At 37.6% G+C, this 25,407-nt stretch overlaps 2 protein-coding genes across 3 annotated transcripts in view; one reads left to right on the top strand and one right to left on the bottom strand.

The window, feature by feature from the left end:
- The window catches only part of LOC141479925 (uncharacterized), an 81,113-nt gene that overhangs the window by 12,707 nt on the left and 42,999 nt on the right, over nt 1-25,407 (bottom strand). The window lies entirely within an intron of this gene.
- The window catches only part of LOC111502093 (neuroligin-1), a 476,486-nt gene that overhangs the window by 422,392 nt on the left and 28,687 nt on the right, over nt 1-25,407 (top strand). Inside the window, exons 8-9 of the mRNA XM_074169241.1 lie at nt 6,617-7,103; nt 8,731-9,010. Coding sequence (XP_074025342.1) covers nt 6,617-7,103; nt 8,731-9,010 — 767 coding nt within the window. The remainder of the gene's footprint in view (nt 1-6,616; nt 7,104-8,730; nt 9,011-25,407) is intronic.

Genomic DNA, 25,407 nt, shown 5'->3' with positions numbered 1-25,407 from the left:
CTCCTTTCTCTTTTTTTATGCTTTTATTAAGTTCATTACGAATAGATTTTTACCTGATTTCTACATTCTCGTCGTGCGATAATTTTCTCATCCAGTTCAATTGCCTCAATGAATCCATATCTTTTTGAGACCGTTCATTGAGATTGAATTTCATTCGGTTCTGAATTGTACCCTTACAGGCGGGGTACTTTTTTTGGGGGTGAGATACCTCAAAGCACCAATAAAAATGATTCCAGAAACTACCGAAAACCACATCTATGTCACTTGACACGGGAAGTTGTAAGGGCTCTTTATTGAATAAGTAGCTGAACTCCGATACCGTGTCAGAGTTCGAAATTCTTTTTTTTATGAAAGGTGTAGTACTTACATAATCCCTATGAACTGACCATTTCATGTACTGTGCTAGATGATCTGATAGTTTTGAAATACTAGAAATAATGCTTATTGATCTATAGTTATTCAGATCACTCTGGTCTCCCTTTTTTGTATATTGAACACACCCTTGCGTATTTTAGTTTTTCTGGAGGAATCCCCTTTTGTGCTGATAAGAGACCAATTTGTTTCAGAAAAGTATTACTAAATCCATCCATGTCAAGGGATGTTGAATTTTTCAAGCTGGGAATTAATTCTAAGAGGTCATTTTCTGTTATTGGGGACATATAAAATGTGTTAGGACACAGAGGTACATTCTTATTTATGGAGTCCAAGTCATACCCTAAGTTAGCCACAGGTGCTTTGGTAAAGTTAAAATTAAATTCGTTGGCTTATACAATTTCATCGACTAACAATCGCTCTGCCAACGGCAAATCATTTCGATTGTTTTTTTTTTTTTGGTAATGCGTTGATAATTTCCCATGTCGTTTTTCTTTTATTTTCTACCTTCATTGTTCAGATGCCAAATGTGGAAGTGGATTATCTCTAAATATATCACTTCAATCATAGGTGAAAGTTGATTCATTTTTGTTATAACTGATTTTCGTGGCTGATAAATTCGTCAATATGCTTCATTTCGATTAATTGTATATACACACTCTTATATTCCTCTTCTCATTTCCTTATTTCACTTTCAACAAAGAGAACAGGCCCCAAAATTGAACCTTGACGATCCAGATAACGTTTTCTGTTTTGCGAGACTACGGTTAATGAAACGGTTAGATTTCTTCTTTCGAACATCGATGTAATTCAACTAAACGCTATACATCTATTACAACAAAATTTTGACTTTCCATAGAAATGTTCCAAAATCGCGACATATTTAAATATTTGCTCTGAAATACAACCTAGTATATTGACGACAATCATCTTCTATCTTCTGTCCACCTAGAAACAACGGAACCGTTGTTATACCTTTGATCATTTTCTTGGGTAAAGGTATTATTTGGACAAAGGAGGGAGACTTAAGCTTGTCGACCTAACGTTAGATAATTCCTTGACTAATGGGAAGTGAATGAAACAATAGCAACCCATGAAACTTAGCCTAATCGGATTACCGAATGTATATATACGGTCTGTGTCTTATGCGAGATGAGGAGGGGGGATCATTAGAGCAAAGTGGTGGCGATAAAATTGATAAAGGCAGTGCCAGCTCGTTATACGGAATCAAGGTCCTGTAATCACGTTGAAAGTTATATGGTACGGTTGGTGATTTACCTCAGAAATCATTATATCGATGACTTATATGTCATTAAATGCTAATAACATATTTTTTGCACGCTGCAAATGCAACACTGTACAATACTACAGAATAAAATACAATACAATTCATTTTTTGGTGGAACCACATATTATATTTATTCACTAGAACGAATGACAGAGTTGACTATATTTATAATTCATAATAATTTAAGCAGGTAGGTAATGGTTTTGATGATATTTTTGTATTATATCATTGTATTATATACATAGTATTATATCATGAAATGAAATATAAATGAATGAATATGAGTAATAATCCACAAAAACATATGCTTGTCGTGGAACAATGAAAAAAATAATGATAGTAAATAATAAAGGATAAAAATGTATACGTGTTCATGTTCAAACTTTGCTATGAGGCTTCTCAATTTGAAAGTGAGCTTTTTATGTGAGTTTCCCATTTCATGTGACTATCTAAGAAGACTCCCAAGTATTTTATGTTTTTGATTATGGGTATAGTGAAGGTGTTATTATTGTCGGTGATTGATAGATGTGAAATATCCGGAAAATTTGTTACGATGATTGAAAATGGAAGACATTTTGCCTTATCGAAATTAATCGTGAATAATTTGGAGTCGAACCATTCCTTTATTTTGAGAAAATCGTTCTCGACTCTGCCAAATAGCTGTTGCCAATTTTCACCAAAACAGAAGATTGCGGTGTCATCCGCGAAGCTGATTATGTTGCCTTCTGTATCAACATTGTATAAATCATTTAGGTATATGTTGAATGAAATGGGGCCCAGTACTGTACCTTGTGGGACTCTAAATCCCACAGTTTCAAAGTGACTGGGTCTGACGTCAATTTTTACGAATCGCTTTTTCTAGATAACATTTCATTGCCTCTCAACTCTGTACTTTCTATGGATTTCAGGAGTTTCTGGTGACACACTGTATCAAAAGCGTTTGCAAGATACACGAATATGCACAAAGAGGGGTGACTTTTTTCGAGCATTTGATATATTTTTGTAGTCAATGAATCATCAGTGAATCTAGTCTCCTAGAAAATAACAATGTTTATACGACAAAAATATTTCATGAGTTCGAACTTCCTTTGTCTAATCTGATATAATATGATTCTAAATTTCGAAAGAAACAAATAAAATTACCAATCAAAATAGACAGCTGAAAATAACAAAACTGTCGCTAAATACGCTACAATTAAAAGAGCAAGAAAATGAAAATTAAAAATAAAAATCAGATATATTTGAAACCAAGTTACTTCACGACGTTTCGATTGTTAGTATCCACAATCCATGACCGAGAGATGACTATTTATCTCTCAACGCTTCACCGGTTTAGTAGAAGATGACCGTTTTTCCGCTTGATTAAAAGTGTTGCGTGTATCTACGTTAGCTTGGCGTCGTTAGACAACATTTATGCAGCTGCTTTCAACTCCCTCTGGAACCAGTGTTCCTTCAGTGCGATATCTATCATGAAGCGTATCAATTTTTCTCATTACCTAATTAATTATCATTCAGTAGTACACCACAGTGACTAGCAATGCCATAATAATCATTTCTCCTCATTTCGAAATGGATTGCCCCGATGAAATGACAACCGCCCCCGGCACTATCGCCGCCGCCTATCTGGCATATGATATACACACCGATTGCATATTCATGGTGTGTATAACGAGTGAATATGATCAGATACATGCATGCATCTTGAAATTACCGCAATACATAAATTCCAAATATCATCAGGATATGGAACCTGGATATGATGTATTTATGGAGGGCCGCAGGCGAGGTATACTCCGTTTCAACTTCGGGCCTCGTCGAACATCATCAGGCGGTTGTCGAAGTAATGTCGCCGATAGGTACAGTTGAAGCGAGTATTAAGTTTGAAACTGTTCTCAACTTTTATTGGAAGTGAGGCATGTATGCTTTTCATTATGTTGTTTTTTGATACTAATAATAGGTTTCCGATATGATTTCAAAGTTGAGTCGAATCATTATGAAGTTCTCAGAAAAAGCTTCGATTCTGATTGACCGTTCGCAGTGTAGGAAGGTTTTGACTACCTAAGTCTACATTTTTATACAATAAAAATGAAAAACTTCAAAAGGAAGCAGGAGAGAATGGAACCCTGTCATCCTCAGAGGTGGACTTTCAAATTTCGGAATAAAATATTTGTCTCATCGCCTCATCAGCATCAACCTGGGTAATATTACAGAATGGAGCACCGATTTCTTCCATAATATCATAATTTTATTTCATAGAAAAGAAAAATCTACTTGTTTCACGATAATGATACGTAATGACGATAGCAATCGATAGCCATAGCAATATTTTCTAAAAATATACCCCTTTCCATTCAAAAATCATTGTTCATGTTGTTTAAACCATATGAATGATATCTATATAATCAATATATGTGGCTTTTTCTGTAAAAATCTCCATATATTAGTTAGTAAATCAGGAATGCCTTAGATATCAACGAAATAACTATGCTGTTGGTTCTGAACCACGTGAGAGACATCCTAAATATGTAAGTTATTCTACAACCGATCATTTATTTGTGGAATATATGTCTTTTAAAAAAAGTAAGGAAGAACTAGATTGTTTGTTTTGTTTGTAACAGAGAATATTCATCTGTTAGTGGCACTGATTGTTTTGGCCCTTGATGATAGAGAGATAGAGAAAGAAATTTTTTTCAAAACCCTCTCAAAACTAATGCCTGAGAACAGTTCATCCGACCTAATACCACAACAAATCACTTTTCTTTCGTTGAGGTATTCACCTGTAGTACTGCAAACAATAGCAGTCTCAGTCCGTCGGGAATTTCTGATATGTACCGCTCTTGGTAGAATCAAATGTGCCAAGTCACTTGAACACTCCCCGTGAAAGTATCTACAGAAGAGAGATAAATCTCCAACTTTTCTTCGATGCTCCAGATTATTAAGTTTGCAAATGATGTTCGCGTCTCCAATCGGGCGGATAGCTCTTTCTGGATGAAATCCAGCAGCTTCAGGTTGGAGGCAATATGGATCCCTGGGGAACACCGGCATCGATGGTAAAAGTATTCGAGAGTCATCCATCGAAGGTCACTTGCAGGGAAAGTTTTTTATGAAGTTGGAGAGCCATACAAAGAAATGGCCAGCAAACCCTCATATCACGGTCGAAGGTCTTATAATAGGGGATCCCAAGCGGAGATTTCGGATTTACTGAAGCGCGGCAGATTGATATACAGGGGGATACCTTGTACCTCCACCAAATATGAGCCCCATATATAAGGCCGCCTGTGAGGGATAAAGGATCAGATTAGTAAAAAACAAATCATCATCAGAAATTCTCGAGCGCGTCAGATCAAGGTAGGGTGAGTTAATTACCTGCTAAAAAGTGTATATTTCAGTAATCTGACAATTTGACAGTGACGTAAAGAAAGGGGAGGGCAGCAAAGTTGTAAAAAATAACGTCATTTCGACATTCTCGAGCGTAGCTATTTTTTTATTTTGAAGGAAATAATTCAAAGATAACGAAAAATATCTAATCTGACAATTTCCGACAAGCCGAAATAACAAAAATTCGTCGATAAAGTTCAATGCGTGCAGTTGTGTGATACCTACACTTCCTTCTCCAAGTTTCTATTCCTCTATTCTCTATTCACTTTTTCTCTATCTAATACTCTCTCACTCCGTCCCCACTCTGAATTCTGTTGCCATAACACCATCACAACTGATCACAGAGACTCGTTCGTGATGAAGATGATGATTAATTAATCAATTAATTGATGGATGTAGCCGTTACTACGTGGTAGGAAATCATAATGAAGAAAAGAAAAGTCAAACTTTCTGTGTTTTTTAAGACTTTTATTTGTAACTAACGTTATTGCAGTTTCGTCCTATTAGGAAATTTTCAATTTTATACAATATATAAGGTCATTTTGAAACTTATACAATATATAAGTTTGAAAATGTCCTTATAGGACGAAACTGCAGTAACGTTAGTTACAAATAAAAGTGGTTAATTTCTCTTTTTTTCATCAATTAATCAATTGATTATAAGAAATTAAACTTTTTTGACCATTTTTTTCAACTCGTTTTCTTATAAATACATGTATTCTTCTTAAAAAACATACACTTATTTATTTGCATGCTATTTTCTGAGCTTTTCGAATGATTTAAGTACAATGAATCAAAAAAAAATATTGTTTTTGTCTGATTGAGCGAATCCCTCTAGATAATCGTCAGATTATGAGACAGCACGTCTAAAACATGAAGATGAACCATATATATCTTAATCTGACGCGCTTGAGTATTTCAAAACGACGAATTTCTTTTTGCACATTATAATAATGGCCGCAAGTTTGCGTCAGATCGAAATCGTCAGATTATTGAATGAGAACTTTTTTTGTTGCACTTAACACCCCCTTAGAAAATCTGACGCGCTCGATTATTTTTTTCTTTCCACTTTCAACCCTTACGTACAACCATTCACATCATGCAAACGATCAGATTAACATACCAACATTATTAAAAATACGTAGCACATTGATGCTATCAATATCTGACGCGCTCGAGTATGTCCATACAACAGTATTTTTTTACATATTTAAAATTATATAGCCGCTTCCACCTCCGATGGAAAGGTATATATTATATAACATTTTTTTCTTCTTATCATCTAAGCTTTACAACCTAATATGTCTCAATGATGCTCGAGTAAATCCGCATTTTGCATCGTGGGCTCCCCTGCTATTAGAAATATAAAGCGCAACAGCTCTTGAATCTCCATGTTTTTCGATTGCGTCATTCCAAATATGGGTGACATACGATAGAGGGTCATCTGTTGATCTTCGTTTTCGTAAGCCATATTGTTATTTAGGTTCCATCATCAACGGCCCACCAGTCCGGATTTTTTTCTGTTCATTCGAACATTTGAACACCATTACACATAACTGATTCTAATCAAATCCTCAGGCCTCTCCAAGCCCTACTTGAAGTCCAAATGGAGCGAGTCCGCTTCATGCCGCGAATCGCTCCGTCCCTTCCGGTAGACCCGGACTCCCCGGATCCAGCATACGCGATGGAGCACGCCAGCGAGAACTTCATAGTGTGCGAAGTGCTGTTGGGTACAACTACTACAGAAAGTTACAGTGACTTCAGCGCGAACGACATCCAGTACGGCTTCGAGGAAGACCAGCGCAACAGAGTGCTGAGGACGTACATCCGAAACGCGTATGTGTACCACTTGAACGAGATTTTTTCGGCGGTGCGGAACGAGTATACAGACTGGGATAAACCGATCCAGCATCCGATTAATATAAGAGACTCCACCATGGAGGCTTTGAGTGACGGGCATACGGTGTCGCCGTTGGTGCGGGTGGCGTATCTACACGCGAGGAGGGGGGCCAAGACGTACTTCTTCCACTTTGGGTATCAGACGAAGGACAGCGATTATCCGCAGGTGAGGTTCTTGCTGAAGATATTATAATATTATGTTTATTGTCAACAGGTTTACACTCACAAATGAAGAAAATACAAATGATTAGAGAGTTAAATGAAGATTCAGATGTCAGATATCAATAGTATTTGGTGTTTGACTACGTTGATAATATAGATAACATTTTCCTCGGCAGCAGTTTCCTTACTAATAACGTTATCGTATACCATATATCTATGCTTTTCATAGTGGGAAATAATTTGCGACGAATCTTCCAAGTCAAAGACGTTGCACAGGTGACTGAGAGTTTCACTTCAACTCTCTGCGCGGCATTAGCTGGGTGGGTTGTTTGTTTTTCCGTTGGGTATCTGTCACAAGTCATACAAAGTCATAGGTCACCCTGTACATGTATTGAAATCCACAGACTTGACAGGAAACAAATACGAAAGAATGGAAAATTCAAATTTAATGATTTGTGACCCAATTTCATTAATTTCCAAAACACAGACAACCGATAGAGGTTGTAAATAAATGTCGGATGAAAGCAAAATGATATCTGTTATGTAAAATTTGAAAAGAAATAATAAACTTATTGTAAATATTTAGGAATGATAAAAATTCGAATATTATTGTTGTAAACCATTTCTACGGATATCAAGTGATGCTTTTGAAGAATTTTGATATTTAGACATAAGTGAGGTTAACCATTTCTGTACATAATAGTTAAGTGAAGATGTATTCAAAGTTAGGAACAAATATGAAAATCATAGAATAGATAATTTTTGTGATATTGAAGTTGAAAATTTGTAGTTATGAAAATTGAGAATTGGTAACTAAGGAAAGTAAGAGATTTTCAACTTTTATATCAACAACGGGATTCTTCTCGAAGCGACGAAGGTGAACGCCATGAAAATTTTTGTCCCCGGAAATTGAAAAATATTATAATAGAAAAGTTAGAAATTGAATATTATTGTTTTGTATACTAATAATGGAAAGTAAATATAGTGAAAACCAACCTAATAAACCAAGTTCCAGTCCAAGTTTCAAGTTCCAGTTCCAAAGGTTAGAAAACTCAAACCACACAAAAACATTGGAGGAAAACCCGGTATTTACCTATTCCACTTCAAGTAAAATATATATGCATATAATAAAAAAAATTGTACAAGAACAAAAAACGGAGCAATTGAATCAAATTTTGAATCTAGAAATTTTTCTCTATCTTTATTATTCCCCTTATTCTTCTATCTCTAGAATGGGAACAGTGCCTAGAAGATGACAGCACGACCAGCTGTCGAAAGCGCTCGCAGATAATCAAATAGAAATCATAGGGCTTCAAATCCTTTATGTAACTCACATCAATAGTATATATATATATATATATATATATATATATATATATATATATAATAATATATATATATATATATATATATATATATATATATATATATATAATATAAATATATATATATATATATATATATATATATATATACATGTATTGGAACGGAACCCCTTCAAAGTCTTTCTAATTGTTCAACAATCAATAAGCCACCAAATTTTTTGTTTTTCAATAACCACCCAGTTTTCCTCGCAAAATGTATTCACACATTGTTTTATGTCTTTCAATGATCCAATTTTTTCTCAACAGCGACTGGGCAGCGTTCGCGGAGAAGACCTCACCTACATCTTGGGCCTCCCCCTCGTCGGCGGTCTGCCATTCTTCCCTCAGAACTTCACTCGTCAAGACGCTGGAGTGGCAGAAGCGATGCTCAACTTCGTCAGCAACTTCGCCAAGAGCGGCGATCCCAACGCACCTGGAGTCGTCCACAAAGACGCACCCGATTACGGCACTCCCCGGGAGAAGACCCGATACAGGGGGCTCACTTGGGAGCCGTATGAGATCGGAACGCAGTACTATCTGAGCATTAGTAAGTTTTTTGGTTGGTTTCATCTGTTATGATTGGCATGCTCGTGAATGTTTTCAGGAATATAGTGAATTGACAATTTGAAACGGAATGATAGAGGCGGCAGGTGGGTATTTTTTTCTGCTAATTCGGAGCCGTCCAACTTGACCATTTCCTCAACGCCTTTGGGGCTACTTTGGAAAAATTATAGTTGAATACCTACTACCTCACTCACTTTCTCAATCTGAATCATCCCACCCGTACATCTTTCATAATTTCAAGATGCAAAAAAGAAGCTTTCGGAAATAACATGTTGATACAGCTGTTGGTGTGGTTTTCATTGCTCCTGTCATTCTTAAACAAGTAAGTCATTGCCTCCATGTGTTTCCGTAGATACGTGACTTCTCCTAAATATTTGTTTCAAGTCAGCCTGGTAACTAATATCACCTCCAGATATTTGACTTTCCCCGACACATCCATCTTCATTTCTACCTTGGTCCTGTTGGTGATTTCAGAGCCTACTGCATGTATCAGTAGGCTCTGCGATACATGCAGTAGCGATACTGTATGTATTGCTTCCCCAAATAGTTATATTTTCCTTTCACTCACATGACTGCTATGTCTTTATAGTCCACTTTGGTCTGAAAGACAAAATTGTATATAGTTGACCCAGGAATAGTCAATAAAAGTTACATCGAAAGGTTCCAAAATAGTGGTGAGAAACCTATTTTTTCAAGGGACAGCTCTTTGCCAAACGTGCTACCATGGTTTTAGCCATAATAAATCAAAGAGTAGTTTCCAAGCATGTAGTTTATTCACATGCAGATCAGTTTTTTGAAAGGAAGTTTTTTCATCATTATACAAAACAGTATGGAAAACTACCGAAGAAAGGGAAGGGGCAATTAACTTTATAAAAAATCCATTATGAAGAAGTGGAGATCATACACAGAAGATTTATTCAGATACAAAATGGAAGAATAATGTCTACCAACAATTACTAGCAAATATTACATGGAAATCTTTTTTTTTCAGTCAGTTAAGCTGCACAATATTATATATGAAGAGTATTATTAGAATATCACTTACCTGGCAACCAATTAAGTTCTCAGTATGCTGTATTGCTATAAAAATGTTACTCGCATGGAAATCGAAGATTCAAGTTCTCAATCAACTTCAAGAATTTCGGCAACACCATTTCGAATAACTTTATAAGAAATTTGTAGAAGTTATTTACTTTCCTGCTCTCTAAGGAAGTTTCCTATATTTTTATGTATAACAATGAAAAAAAAAGAATAAGACGAAGTTTTTTTTCCAAATATTTAATATTTATTGCTTTCCATAATAATTCTCGTTTTTACCGTAGATTGCTGAGGATAGTTATGAGATGACTGCTGCCTAGGACTTCCTGAATTATTTTTCAGCTGTTAGTACATTATCTACATCATAATTTTTTTTTTTTCAATAAAATCGTCTAACATATATTTTTTTTTCAGTTTATTTCATCACTAGATTCCGGAGAATGAATCTCCAGTTGTTTGCAGTGAAGAATCAAATTTATTCACCTATTTTAGACCTACCCACATGCATCAAGAATAATTTTGATTCTTCGACCTCATGACCTTCATTCACATCGCAATCATATAATAACCTTTTTTAGCGGATAGTTTTTCCAAAAATGCAGTGATTTCTTAACGGACGATAAAATTTCTCCATATATGCTCGATAAATCGACCTTCAGGAAATTTATGAGGCTGTCCTTCATGACACCGTGTTTGCTTTCTTTCAGCAACATTCCAGCCTTCCCAGGGACTCTTCATCATCCGTCTTCAACTTGTATTCGTTCATCTCATTTAGTAATCACGTCACGTGATTCCTGTTCTGGAGAAAAGTCGTTGGCAGGTGCTGGAAAGCAGCGTTTTCCTTTTTATTTTCGCTTCTGTTTCTGATGGAAATCTCATGATCATACATTTGTTGGAGTATGATGAGAATAATCATCTGAACTGGCGTGGAATAAAAAAAACGTGGGCATTTTTTGTATTGACCAGGTATTTAGACGTAATAGTCGTCTTTTGAAAGCCACAATGAACAATCAATAGTTGAATTACTCATTAGACATTTTAAATCGCAGTGTCTGAAAAGTTCCCCAAACTTTGAAAGACCCGATGAAGTCATTCATGAATATAATTGCAGAAACTCGAGAAACTCATTGGCAGTTCGAATATTTATGCTCAATACAATAAAATCAAATGAACTCAGCGACCTATACAACTCCTCTCATAAGTTGCTTTCATCGGGAAGAAGTTTGGAGTTATTTGTTAGAAGTATTGTCGAGGTTTTGGAGTTTTCGCATTCATAGAAGCTACGTAAGAAAATATGCAGCTAAGTTGACTTCGGGTTGAGAATAACACGCCTGTTTTCAACCACAAGTTTATAATGAAGTTTTGTTTCTCCAGTGGTGTACAGGGTAATTCATAATAGTCTCATTATTTTCTGAGTTCGAAATTTGTAGTTTGAAATGAATAAGTACTTGGAACTGAGAAGAGCTTTGAAGAAAGAAGGCAATTACCATTCGCATTATGGCTGGTCAGTCGTACATTTGAGAACTTGGAAAGCTCAGCAAGGAGGGAAATTATCTATGATATTGAACCAAAGTCAAATATTGTAAAGAATCTTCCTTAGAGAGTTTCATTATTTCGTTCACAAATTCAAGAAGGAAGCAATCAAGTTCCTGGGTGGATCTAAAAGTATCAATACTGATCAATTGAACACGATAATATCAAAGACAACATTATTTTTCGTTTGGTATAAAAATAGTATTTGTGAATGGTGTTTGAAAAGTAAAGTAAATTTCTATAAAGTTACTTTTTTTTTTCAATTCATCAATTCGCATCAACCGCTAGGGTTATTAGCGACGGATCAGTGTTCCCAGTGTTTTTGACTTGTGCTTGTCTGTTTTTGAGAAAGGAATAAGTTGTTTGTACCAAATCGATCTAAGCATTATATTGATTCAAGACAGAGAAACAATGTTTTTGTACCGTCTGCAAAAACCAAATTAGCTCTTGAATCACCCTTTCAGATGGTCCCACGACATTTGCTGCCAGATATTATGGAAAAATCCAAAACCATATATATCTTCTGAAGGAATCTCAAGGATTTACTTCTTGATGAATGTTATTATCGTTTTGAAGAATGTATTTGTATAAGGAAGTAGTTGTCATAATCTTTTTTCAGGAACTTCTAGTCTCCGATCCTTCTTCTTGACGATTCCAGTACAAATTTCATAACTTTGTCAAAAAGAAAAATAAGAGATTCATTATTATCATTATTTCAATGGGGACCTCCTTAAGAATTTCTAGACCCGTTTTCCATGGAATTTTCGCTCTTTCTGAATATTAATTAACCGTATCAACAGTCGTCAGTCGCCCCGGAATTGCTTTCACTTTATTTTTCATTTCTTTTGAAGGTACATTATTGTGAAGTCAGAGAGAAGCAGAAGGCAAATATTAATAAGTCGGGCGCTTTTCACATCTCCTGTTGTGTACTTTCATCATTTGTTATCAAAATTCAATGGATGGAGGTGTCTCTGTAGAATGAGATGAAGATTTTGCATTTCGTTTCATCTAGAAATGAGTAAATAAATGCAAGCGCAACCATTTCTTCGGTAAATTCGCATTTATTCTAATGGAATATCAAAATAAGTCTGAAAGTCTTATATACGCGTGAAAAGTGATACTCATAAAATAGTGTAGGATGCAGCTTTTTCTATCATTCTTAAAGAGTCTTGATTTTTTATCCTCACTTTTGAGTATGATTTTTTATACTGCTTAATTTCTCATCAGTTATTTGAAGGGCCCCAGTGAAAAGGGAAACTACAATATCATTTCAATTTCACAAACTACACCTAAACGATTTGATCTCCACAAACTTTGTGGGAGAAGTGCATGAAGCTGCAAGGATATTATGTTGGAAAATAAATACTTTTTTTTCAAAAACATTTGATAATAATGATAATAAATCGGCTTTATTGATAATACAAAAAAAACAATACATGAAAATGAAAATAAGTCTAGCTCAAAGCTACACTGACTCAACCAAAAAGCACCACTCCATAATGCACGCAAACATACAGAAATAAAAGACAATTGACAGTGATATTACCACGAAATAAAACACATCAATAAAAATAATAATTTGGGATTACCCTCTGAAGAGAGTTGATAAATAATTAAATTTAATTGATCTGTTGTTTATTAATTTCTCCAGTGAGCAAAAGTTGACATTATTGACTTTCATAGATATAATGTTTATATTTGTATTAGAATTTTTTGATTTTGAATCTCTTCAATTGCTCGGGCAATGAATTATAGAGTTTTACAGCACCAAAAAAAAGTATCTTTAAAACTGTGCAGTGCGATGTTGTGGCATAGTTAATTTGTTTTTATGTCTAATGTTTCTTGAGTGAATATTTTCACGTAGAATTAGTTTTTGTATTGAAAGGGGAGAATGGGAAAGGGTAATCAATTTATAAACAAAACAACCCAAATGATGATAATACGGTTTTTCATATTGAGGCAGCGGGAGTTTTCAAAGGCTTCAGAAATTGAATCATACTTACGAAGTCCAGAGCATTCTTTTTAGAAGTTGGCTCAATATAAAAAGATTACAGTATAACAGTTTCAATGACATACAAGCTTTTTCCATTAAATGTTCAACATGACTAGTGAATCTAAGATCAGTGTCAAGCATCACCCCTAAGTTTTTAGCTGTATTGACAGGAGTCAAGATAGTATGACCTAGTTCTAGATGGAAATTATTTTCTGCAAATTTACAATTCTTCTGCGATCCAAAATGCATTATCTTTGTTTTATTAGGATTACCTTTCAAATTATGTTCACTTGATAGCCCATTGATCAAATCAAGATCAGTGTTGAAGAGATTTTGTGCCACAGCATAATCATCGATTTTAAAGTGCATATATAATTGTATGTCATCAGCATACGCGTGTATTTTACATTTCTTGATGGACGAGATAATGTCAGTTGTATAAATGATGAACAGTAAAGGTCCCAAAATGGAACCCTGTGTTTTCTTTGTTGGCCCGGGTACTTCTGATACCAAAATTCATATGAGAATTCATGTATATTATACATTTCTAAAGACACTGAAACGACGTGTTCCATACCATTTCGTAGAATGAAATGTCCCCTCCAACTGAAAAGGAATGTTTCAATTCAGGACAGAAATACTGAAAATTATCAACTGCCATTTTTGTAGATACGCAAAACCTAAAAAACAAAAGCGTATGTTAGAATTCGATCACCTCCCACGAATGGAAAACTATAAAGCGGGTTCAGTTTTTCCCAACACAAATTTGTCCCCGGCACTTAGCGCTCTGGCATACATTAAAGTAAAATTGCAAAAACAACTTCGTCGGGACAAAAGCGCAATTTATTCCCGGGAGTTTTCCATCTAGTTTCCATCGTTTGACGTAGTTTTTCCATTAAAACTTGGGCAATTAATAAAATAGCATATTCAGGATTCGATCTGGGATATGGGAAGAACCAGCTACCTACTGAGGAGACATAAATATTGGCCTTTCCTAAAGTGCACCCATTAATTTTCTACTTACATACACAAGCAAGCTTTAACCCACCATTGAGAAGCTATAAATTTTCCATTTGTAGTTCGTCCACTGCATTTTCTCTTTACATTCGCTTTGGGAATCAATCGCAAACTGGTAGGATTATTTTCCGACTAAGCTGAAGGAGTTTGTGTTTGTTGTAGATCTTCACTTTACTACGAAAGTTTTTCTTTCAATTTTATTTCTGGAGTCAGAGTGTATGCGAGATTGTTCCAGAAAATTTAAAGGATTTCATTGTCGGATTCGATGATTTCATCTTCATGAGAAGGCTTTCAATTTTCCTCTCAGAAATTGATTCGGGATGGATTGTTTTTCGATTATGAATCTTTGTTTTTTTCTGATCCAGATCATTTTCTGCCCTCCATTCAATAAGAAACTCACTGTATTCATTGAAGTAATTTGAGAAATGCTGGATTGAAGTGCCCCACAATGAATGCTTTCTCTCCATTAAGTCTTATGGAGCTTTCCATTTTGCAGAGGATCAGTTCAAGATCATACAAACATTCATTTGTATTTTGTGACGGCAACACTTGTATTTTGTAACGGCTCTCAAGCAGCGAGAAGAGCACTAAAATCAGCTGTCCTATGGAGAAAATAATAGTCATTTAGGATGCGCAGTTGTGATGTAACAGTCGCCTGAGTGAGTTGATGAAGACTCTGCACCATCATCTACATGGGCAGCTGAATTCGAACGTGGTCGTAATAGCTCGGGAGACGATGAATCTTCGGGACGTCCAAAAACTGCAACTACCTACGAAACATCGCCAAAGTTCACTAAATGGAGTTTTTTCGATGTTCCAGACTATCAAGTTTGCAAGTGATGTTTGCGTCTCCAATCAAACAGATGGTTCTCTTCTGGATGTAATCCAGCAGCTTCAGTAAATGCTTAGGGGCAGAGTTTGGAATAGTATGCTTCCCTTCTTTGTTGCCACTGTAATGTAAGGTTCTTTTTCAGTGCTGGTTTCATATCTTGGTAAATACTATTGGTTATTTGGTGGGCAGATCCATCACTGCTTGCTGCTGTCTGCTTTCTCATTATCTTCTATTGCGATGTGAGATGGACACCAAAGGAACTGAACATTTGAGTTATTGTTTCCGAAAAATATTGAATAATAATGGATTGTTATGGGATTTCTTCAGATTTCTCAAATTCATGATAGTAGATGAAGTATGTATTGTCCATGATGAAGGGGTGTTGATTTCAGTAGAATTGATTGTTTCAGGTAGAGTTCAGATTTGCAAGGATTCTGTTAACTCGTTCGTAGAAAGGGAGACTTATGCGCTTTCTGTGATTGAATCAGAGGTCATGAACATGTTGGAAGAACGTGTTTGTCACATATTGAATCAATATTTAGGCATGAAAAAGATGTCCGCGTATTTTGCCGCGTTTGCTCATGTTAGACCAAAAACGTGTTCGAATGAACATTTCCAACGCTCTTTTGGCGCAGTTTAGGTAAAATAAATTTGAGTTTTGGCACTGATTATTCACTGTTGATGAAACTAGGATACAACTTAATATGTCCGAAACAAAAAAACAGTCCAAACAGTGGACTGCAAAGAGGGAGCCGGCTCCAAAATATACAAAAACTGGTTTGTCGGCTGGGAAAGTGACGGCGATTGTTTTTTGGGAGTTATGGTGTTATTTCAATATTGGCGATTTCAATATCGAGTTTCTAGTAAAATCATCTTTATTGGATGAACTTAAAAACACCTTGTTATCCTTTGGACTAACTATACTTATCAAGGAGGCTACTCGAATCACTGCCTCCAAATCTAGTTGTCTGGACAATATTTTGAATAATTTGAATCCTCTTTTGTACAAAGCAGGCGAAAGTCGTAAAGAAACCCAAAAACCAATTTGGACTAGGACTATTACTAGCCGAGGTATGGACAAAATGCGTTCATCTTTGCTCGAATTCGACTGGACTATTTTTATCTCAAGCCCAGATACTGAGGTTTTGTCTTCTCTGTTGGTGAAAATTTACAGTGATCTTATTAGTCATATATTTCCAATGAAACTAATGAAATCGAGGTTCAATGTAAATCCTGTGTCTTGGTTCAATGACGAAAACATCGTGATAATCTATCAAGACTGAAAATTATATGTGACAGTACCAAGGCACCTGAAGATATAAATAACTTTAAAAAAATCAAAAAAGACAACAATATGCAACTCAAATATGCCAAAAAATGAGCAAATGATTCATATATTATTGAAGCTGAAAACAAATCTAAGGCTAGCTGGAACATTGTGAATGTTCACAGAAAGAAGACTTAACAAAGGTGTTTCTCAGAGAAATTAACTGAAAATGACTTTAATATTTTTTTTTCTCAAGTATAGCCGCCAATACCGTGAAATATCTACCTAATCTGCCTATCTCTGAATTGGTGAACTCTAGAAAGTTTCCCTCTTCTGGCTCTTCATTCTTTTCAACTCCTGTTACATGTGATGGAGTAAAAAAAATCAGTACATCTTCGGAAAATTCAGCTTGTTGTATCAATGGAATAAATAGTCGAATTATTAAGGAAACTCAGGATATTATTTTCGTCCCGTTTACCAATTTGATAAATCTAATCTTTAAATCAGGTAATTTTCCTAACAGCTTCAAATATTCAAAAGTGATACCTCTCCACAAGAAAGGTGACAAAAAGATTTTCGATAACCACAGACCTATTTCTATAATTATAAGTATTTTTTCAAAAATCATTGAAAAATGAATTGAGAAAAGACTCACCAAATATTTCGAAATCAACAATTTTTTTTTCAGTTATCAATTTGGTTTTTGAGAAAACTGCTCTACCACCGATGCTACTATGAGTGTCGTCACACTATTGGACCTGTCAAAGGTCTTTGACTGTGTTTCCCACAGCATTTTACTCGAAAAACTGTCATATTATGGTGTCAGAGGTATTCCTTTGGGTTTGATTGAAACTTACCTGAATAATCGTTCCCAGAGAGTTTTTTATAACAATACATTTTCTGAGCTGAGGCCGATTGACCTAGGTGTACCGCAGGGATCGGTTTTGGGTCCGCTTTTGTTCGTTATTTACATCAATGATTTTTACAACTATATGAAGCCATATCACAGTGTACTATTTGCTGACGATACATTCTTGATATACTCTTCTATGAATTATTCAGCTCTTGTTGATAAGTCTATGGAAATACAAGAAAAAGCGGAGCACTGATTCAGTGTCAACAAACTCATGATGAATGAGGAAATATCAGAAAACATGATTGTTTCTATGGCTCTTTCAAGTTTGAAAAGTAAGCTATCGAGTGCCTTATTTTTACTTAGACAGCTGAAACCAATAACAAATTTCACTACGTTGAAAATAGTATTTTGCTCGCTCATACAGTCTCACATTTCTTACGGTATTCAACTTTGGGGAAATTCTAGTGCATTTTTATATTATAGAAGAAAGCTCTGAGAATTCTTGCTGGAATCGGTTTTAGGGATTCTTGCCGTGAATCATTCATCACTCATGAAATTATGTCGGTGCCTTCTGTATGTTTACTCAAGACTATTAGATATTCACAAGCAAAGCAATCCAGTTTATACGATCATGATACACGTAACAGCAATTTTATTAGACCTCAACGTTTCAGGCTGATGAAATCACAAAAAAACTCCTATGATTTCAAACTTCCTGCCAATATTAAAAATATGAATATGTTTTGTTTGAAAAAGTTATAAAAAAATATTTAAAAAAAAACTGTTTTTATTCCACTTCAGAATATTTAGAACATGTGCGTAGACACACTTTTGACGCAAGCTCGCCGAACCTCCACACTTAATTTGAATATGTTAATATACCCTGTAAACTTGTTGAAAATTTTTACTGTTTTTTACTGTTTATTTAATTTCATAGAAAACTTTGTATCTTGCACCTATTTGTTTTTCTGCCTTGTCATAAATGTATTTTATACATAACATGATCAAACAAATATATCTATCTATCTATCTTCAGATAGGAAAAACCTTCACAGGAGCATACTACGCATCACAACTCGACAAGCTGAAGGCAGAACTCACAGAAAAACGGCCACATTTGCAAAAAATATCCTGTTTCACCAAAACAAGGCACCGTCTCACACCTCAACGGTTACTATGGCGAAAATCTACGAATTACGATTTTAACTGCTCAACCATCCACCTTACTCACGAGATCTAGCCCCAAGTGACTTTTTTTGTTACCTTATCTAAAAATTGCGCTCAAAGGATGAAGATTTTCGTTTAATGAAGAGGCAACCACCTCAGTGAACAATTATTTCGCAGAGAAAAACGCTGAGTACTATTTGAATGGATTACAGTGATAGTAGCCTCGCTTGAAGAAGTTTGTAGAGTTAAAAGAAGACTATGTTGAAAAAAAACTCTGAAAAAATGTTTTTCATCTTTGTCAGATCGGAAAGTTTTCTAATCACCCTCGTTTGTGTTGGAATCTTCCACTCGTACTTTGTTGAATAATATTACGAACTTCCTGGTGGCACCTAACTACAAATAGTTTCACTTATTCCTCACATTTCGTACATGGAATAATTTCACTTCCGCATTTCCACCGCCTCCGGAGTCATCGCAAAACCGTCGAAATATCTAGTCGGAAACCGCATTATACGCGTAAGTTCACCCTAATAAGAACCCCTCTCGGCTATATCCCATTTCAACCACGCTAAACAAACATCGCGGTCCCATCGCGAAAAAATAGATCCCAAGACACAGAAATGTCCTTTGTCGGAACTCCCTCTCTGACAGAAACTCTTCAACGTAAGTCCTTCATCCTACATGATAAACTATCTCGAATTCAATGCAGCCCGCTATATTTAGTTTGAGTTCTTGAACTCCAGCCCTTTTGTCAGACAAATGTCGGGAGAAATTCAAATTCGGGAAGTCTTTGAAGGAACGCGAATATGTAAATGGATTTCCGTTGGGGGCGATTATAATAAGCTGCAGCGGGATCTGGGAGGAAGACGGGAATTGGTTGTACGGTTTCAAGTTCGAATTCTGGATTAAAAATGATTTTGGAAGCAGGGGTCAATAAGTCGTTGTGATAAAATAGTTCCCATTCCTTTTTATAGGTCCTTTCATCAAGAGCTTTCTATCCTTGAATTCAAATAGAACTTATTCATGCCATTATGTGTGGAATATAACATCGTTCAGATGTCCGCCACGACTTTTCTGGGCGGAGTGCATCCGAAACGTCCACTTTAAACAAGATTCCAATGGCTGGGATTTAATCAAATGAGCGAATGAATGTCATTACCTAATGTCATCTATGCAGTGAGTAGAATCAACCCATTCGTGGCATAAAGTCGTAGTTTCATGAATGCTACATCTTGTAATGTTATCCAGATTCTGCTGAAGGGGCATCCATTCGTGGCTGGAACTTCGTGGAGTTCATATGTGAGGTGTAATGAGTGCCCGTGTTAGTTTGTGAAAACGCTAGTAGGGTACTTGGTACGGACGACCCCATCATTCCAAATCGATGAGCTTACAGAAAGTAGTGCGGACATTCATTTGTGTCTGGAACTTTTTGGATTGCAGAGTGAGTGCTTGTGATGGTGGATTTTGGGTGGTTGGTATGTGAATGTGTATGTGAATGTGTGTACATGTGTACTCTATGCACACTAGTTTGTCCAGAGTACACATGAAGTATTATGCTGACCCACTCCGTGAGGGCAACCTATTCTTCATATTCATGAAGGATATCTTTAATGTGTATGCAAATTCCATTGTCATTACCCCCTTTCCGTCCACTACCACTTATTGACTAGATGAGGTCACAGGTTGCTCTTTAGTTAGAGGATTCGGTGTTCAGACATGTGTACTCTGTACAAGATAGTCTATACTTGGTACACTTGAAGGATATTCTGCATTATCGTGCTCCTCGCTCAAGGTCAAACAATCGTTATAACGTTACACACACCCTCAATGTCTCAGACAAAGAAAATATCCCAATGGAAACATTTTTAGCTATGCACCAGACATATCGTTGAAGGTCAAAACTAATTACACCCCATGTCATTGATTAGTCATATTGATGGGAAGAGGCTTAGAACCGACTCAAATCTCTCACTTACACAGTGTTTGCTTTCTTTCAGCAACATTACAGCCTTTCCAGGGACTCTTTATTGTCCGTCTTCAACTTGTATTCGTTCATTACATTCAGGAATCACGTCTCGTAATTCTTGTTCCAGGTGCTTTTCCAGGTGCTGGAAAGCAGCGTTTTCCTTTTATTTTCGCTTCTGTTTTTGATGGAAATCTCATGATCATAAATTTGTTGGAGTATGATTATAATAATCATCTCAACTGGCGTGGAATAAAAAAAATGTGGGTATTTTTCGTATTGACCAGGTATTCGTACGTAATCGTCGTTTTTTGAAAGCCGCAATGAACAATGAATAGTTGAATTACTCATCAGACGTTTTGCTATGCACCAGACATATCGTTCAAGGTCAAAACTAATCATGCATCAGACGTATCGTTCAAGGTCACCCTAATTACACCACTTATCATTAGTTAGTCATTAATGACGTCATAGTGGTGGGAGGCGGCTTAGAACCGATTCAAATCTCTTACTGAAGTCAATGCTGAAGTCGAGTTTCTCATTCCGAAACATCGTATGTCCTCCATTGACGATGACGATGAGTGTTTTATCTAAGTAAAATTTAGATATAATATATTGTGTAGCAATAATTTTTATTTGAAAGTAGTGGTGATCCCCTGGGTATTGCTCCAGAAAAAAAGTGCCATCTGAACCATACTGGAGTGAAATTTGCATCGAAAATGCTTCTCTTCACCATCAAGGAGACACATCAAAAACAACAAAAATAATTCTGGAGAAACATTCCTAAGAGCGTGCTGCTGGGAAAACTTCATCTTCAGAATGACAAAAATTTATTAGGAAAATGCGGATGTTTCCATGGCATATGCTATTACCGCTCGCAATTCAGAAACGTGAGAGCATGAAATTTAACTTTTCCACTGTAATGACATCATTTCATGCTGCCAAATTGTTTGGGAGTGGCCTCATAATGGCTCGAAGCGTTCCTGAACAACGTGTTCATTAGAGTTTGAGGATGACACATGAAAGGACCGGAAAGTTCCGGGAGGTTCTTCTAGTCACGGTGTCATAGTAGAAATAATAATTTTAGAGAGGAACAAGGTTTTGGCGCTTCTCAATAAGCGATAGAAGAGTTCAGGTATACGAGGTCTGTTCCAAAAATAGGTAAAAAATTGTTTATCTAAAAAAATATTTATTTAGTCATCCCCTTCAAAGTAATCCCCCTCCGAAATAATAGTTGTGTCAGCGTTCGCAAAACGCCGTCGATTCCTGAGTTTCTTCAATATTGGAAAGAAAAAAGAAGGCAGGGGGCTAAATCTGGTGAATACGGTGGCTGAGGCATGATTACAGTGTTTACAGTGATTACTCCTTATTATTGAAGTCCTTGGTGGAATGATGTCCTCTCTACTCTCGAATCTTAAAATCATACTGGCTTGCTCACTAAGGCTGAAATCTTAGCCGCACAGATGCAAAAGGCTGTCATTCTTGGCTCACTGCGCTTGCTCAGGGCACATGATTCTCGGATCCAATGATCACTTACCCCACGGTGTGGGGAGTGGTCAGTGGTTGATAATGCTGGCGCGCCCTCCCGAATGTATTGGGGCTTCGGGGGATAGGGCCTGACCAGCGCACACTACGGTGAAAAAGAAATAATAATTATAATAATAAGCAGAAATGGCCACTAACACCCTTGGCCTTTGATGAGTTGCGACACCACTTACCCGAGCAACTGGTGCCAAACCGGTCCGGCAGCTCAGGCGCACCCGAGAAGGAGATCTCTATTCTCCCTTCGATGCCGGCTATGGGTCCACAGGGCTAACCACCCGATGGACCCAACATTTGGTTCCCAATAATGAAGGAAGGGGCCCCCACAATCGACCCGCTCGGTGGGGTCAGAGGCAAGGTGGTGGGGCCCATAACGATGATTTGCCTACCGATGACAACCCTGGCAATGAAAACGGACGTTTTGAGTGGACGCATGAGCTAAAAGATAGCATTATGCATTGCTACGAGAGTAGTGAGCCCGCGCGAATTGGGTACATGGCGGGATTGCATGCTCTGTGGTGTGAAACACATCCGGAGCATGCCGGCTTTTCGGCCCAAAATCTTATAGGATTACGTATCCTATCTTCGGCGGCAGGGCTATATAGCTCCTCCCCAGCCTGCTATCAAAGTGGTAGAAGTTCTACCACCCGTTGTCAAGGCTGGAGTGGAGACTCGCATCATACCACCAATGGAGTCAATTAGAACACGTAGGGCACTCCACGGAATTAGGCCCCTGAACCCACAAGAATTGGCTTGTTTGGATGAGGAGGTTCATAGTATTCTAACAGAAGAGGCTGACATCTGACAAATCAACACCGTCCTGTATAGCGTCGTCCAATCGCTTTCCGAATCGGAAGGAGACAATCCCGGCCTTTCACGACCGCAGTGCGGCAAATAGCCGCCAATCTACGACGTATCCATCACACTTCAAGTCAAGGCGTACTGCTGACCACCAAACAGCACTGCCTTGATAGGATACGAATGCTAGTGGCTGCTAAGAAGTCACTGGTGAGGCGAGCGAGAAGTATCGCGAAAAACATCAGGTTCCGCGAGAAACCTTCTCGCTTATTCCAAGAACCTCCTCGTGTTGTGGATAACCCGCCGACCGCTGATCAGGTGGAATCCTTCTGGAAGGATATCTATGAACACCCGCAGTCACTCAACCTAGACACTCCAGCCCTAGCGCAGTTCGAAGCTTCCAACAAAGAGCTTCGACAGCCTGAGCTCAATGAACTGCGCAAGCCGATTACCCCGGATGACGTTCGAAGAGCCCATGTGGGTTCCAAGAACTTTGCTGCTCCAGGCACGGACGGGCTGAACACTTATTGGTAGAAAAAACTACCAAGCACCCACCGCCATCTGGCCAGAGTTTTCAACTCATGGCTGGACGGAGAGCAGCCGATTCCGGATTGGTTTGTCGAGGGGCGGACCGTTCTCATCCCCAAAAGCGAAGATTTGTTGATTCCTAAAAATTACAGGCCGATAACATGCTTGAATTGCGCTCAGAAATACTCTAGGGTATAACTGTGGCACCACCGGAAACCGGAGGAACAAGGTCACCCATTTGTTTTATATGGATGATTTCAAACTTTATACCTCTGGAGAGAAGAATCTCCATCAATTCTTGCGGGTGGTGGAAGAGTACACGCATGCTATCGGTATGAAATTCGGGATAGACAAATGTGCAATGGTCCATCTCAAAAGAGGACGATGCGGGGACTACGGAGAGGATGTGCAGCTCGTGGATGGAAGCATCCTACACCATCTGGATGCCGGGGTGGAACAACGCCACTCACAAGAGGTAACAGCAGTGAATAACCCTCTCCGCGGCAAGTATCAGCACAAACTTCGACAGATCTGGTCGGGGAAGAACAAAGTTGCTGCAACAAATATGCTTGTCGTTCCAATCTTACTCTACTCGTTTGGACTAGTGAAGTGGACTCGGTAGTATCTGTATCAACTCGACGTAAAGACCCGAAAAATGATGCGTCTTTATAGGAGTTTGCATCCCAAATCTTCCGTTCCACGGTTGTACTTCCCCCGACAACAGGGAGAGCGTGGACTTTTGAGTTTGGAGTGTTTACATGACAGAATGGTACTTGATATAGCCTGTAAAGTCGTCAGGAGTTCGGATCCTCTTCTCAGCTTGATTCGTGACCGTGAAAGAACAGGAATTGGAACATTTCTCTTTGGGACAGCTGCCCGAGCAGCTGATGAACTCGGTTTAGTTTTGGACACTGAACGAGGTGAGCACAACTCTGTCACCGAGTTGGAACCCGTTCAGCAAAAAGCTCAGATAAAAGCCGCAGAGATCACCTTACTTCTGCGGAAATACAATAATAATCCAATGCACGGGGTCTTCTTCAATAACATTAGAGACCTTGGCTCATCAAAGCGCCTGATGTTCGCTTTTCTCAGGAAACTGAGGGGTTCATCATGGCTTGCCAGGATGGTGTCTTCAACACCTTAGTGCTTACCGCAGTCGCACCTTAGTGCTTAGTGCCTACCGCAGTCGCGTGGTGGGTATAGAGGTATGTACATAGTCCGCGAAATTTCAACATTAACGTTATTTTTTGAATAGATCTCATATGCACCAACTAAAATCTCAGTGGCCTCTAAGTGGCATCTAAGAAGGCCTGTTAGACATCGTAGTTCATCCCTACTGCAGTCCAACAACTGTTCGTAATCAATCCTGAAAGATTCTGCAAGAAGTCCATACATCTTTTTGCCATCCAGGTGTTCAATATTTGTTTGGCAAAGCCTAAAACGATGCCAATGATAGGTTTTGGTGATGAAGCTACTTGCAGCACCCTCCTTTGCAAGGGAGTCAGCAGCTTCATTGCCTTCCAAGCCTTTGCTACCAATTCAGATGTGGCTCGGTAGGAGCCAAGAGCTTCCTACGCCGCTTGACTGTCCGAGAATATTTTTATTGACTTGTGTGTGAGGTTGGATTCTTCTGGACCAACCATATATGCGCTATAGTGAGTGAATATTATAATTAGTATCATAATATCTGTCCCATTGTCTAGTTTTCCTTATTATTCGAGACCAAGCTTCGTCAATTGACGAAGTATAATTCAATTGAAGCATAATCCAATTTTGACTTTGGAATAATTCAGTTCGGATGTCGCAGGGACGCCACTGGTACGAATGAAAAAATATTGTACAGTGG

The sequence above is a fragment of the Leptinotarsa decemlineata genome, unplaced genomic scaffold (genome assembly GCF_025532065.1).
Source record: "Leptinotarsa decemlineata unplaced genomic scaffold, Ldec_3_MD MMD2_P_RNA_scaffold_5, whole genome shotgun sequence".
Lineage (NCBI taxonomy): Eukaryota > Metazoa > Arthropoda > Insecta > Coleoptera > Chrysomelidae > Leptinotarsa > Leptinotarsa decemlineata.
Note: the sequence above shows the minus strand (reverse complement) of the source record. Positions and strands in the feature narration are given on the sequence as shown.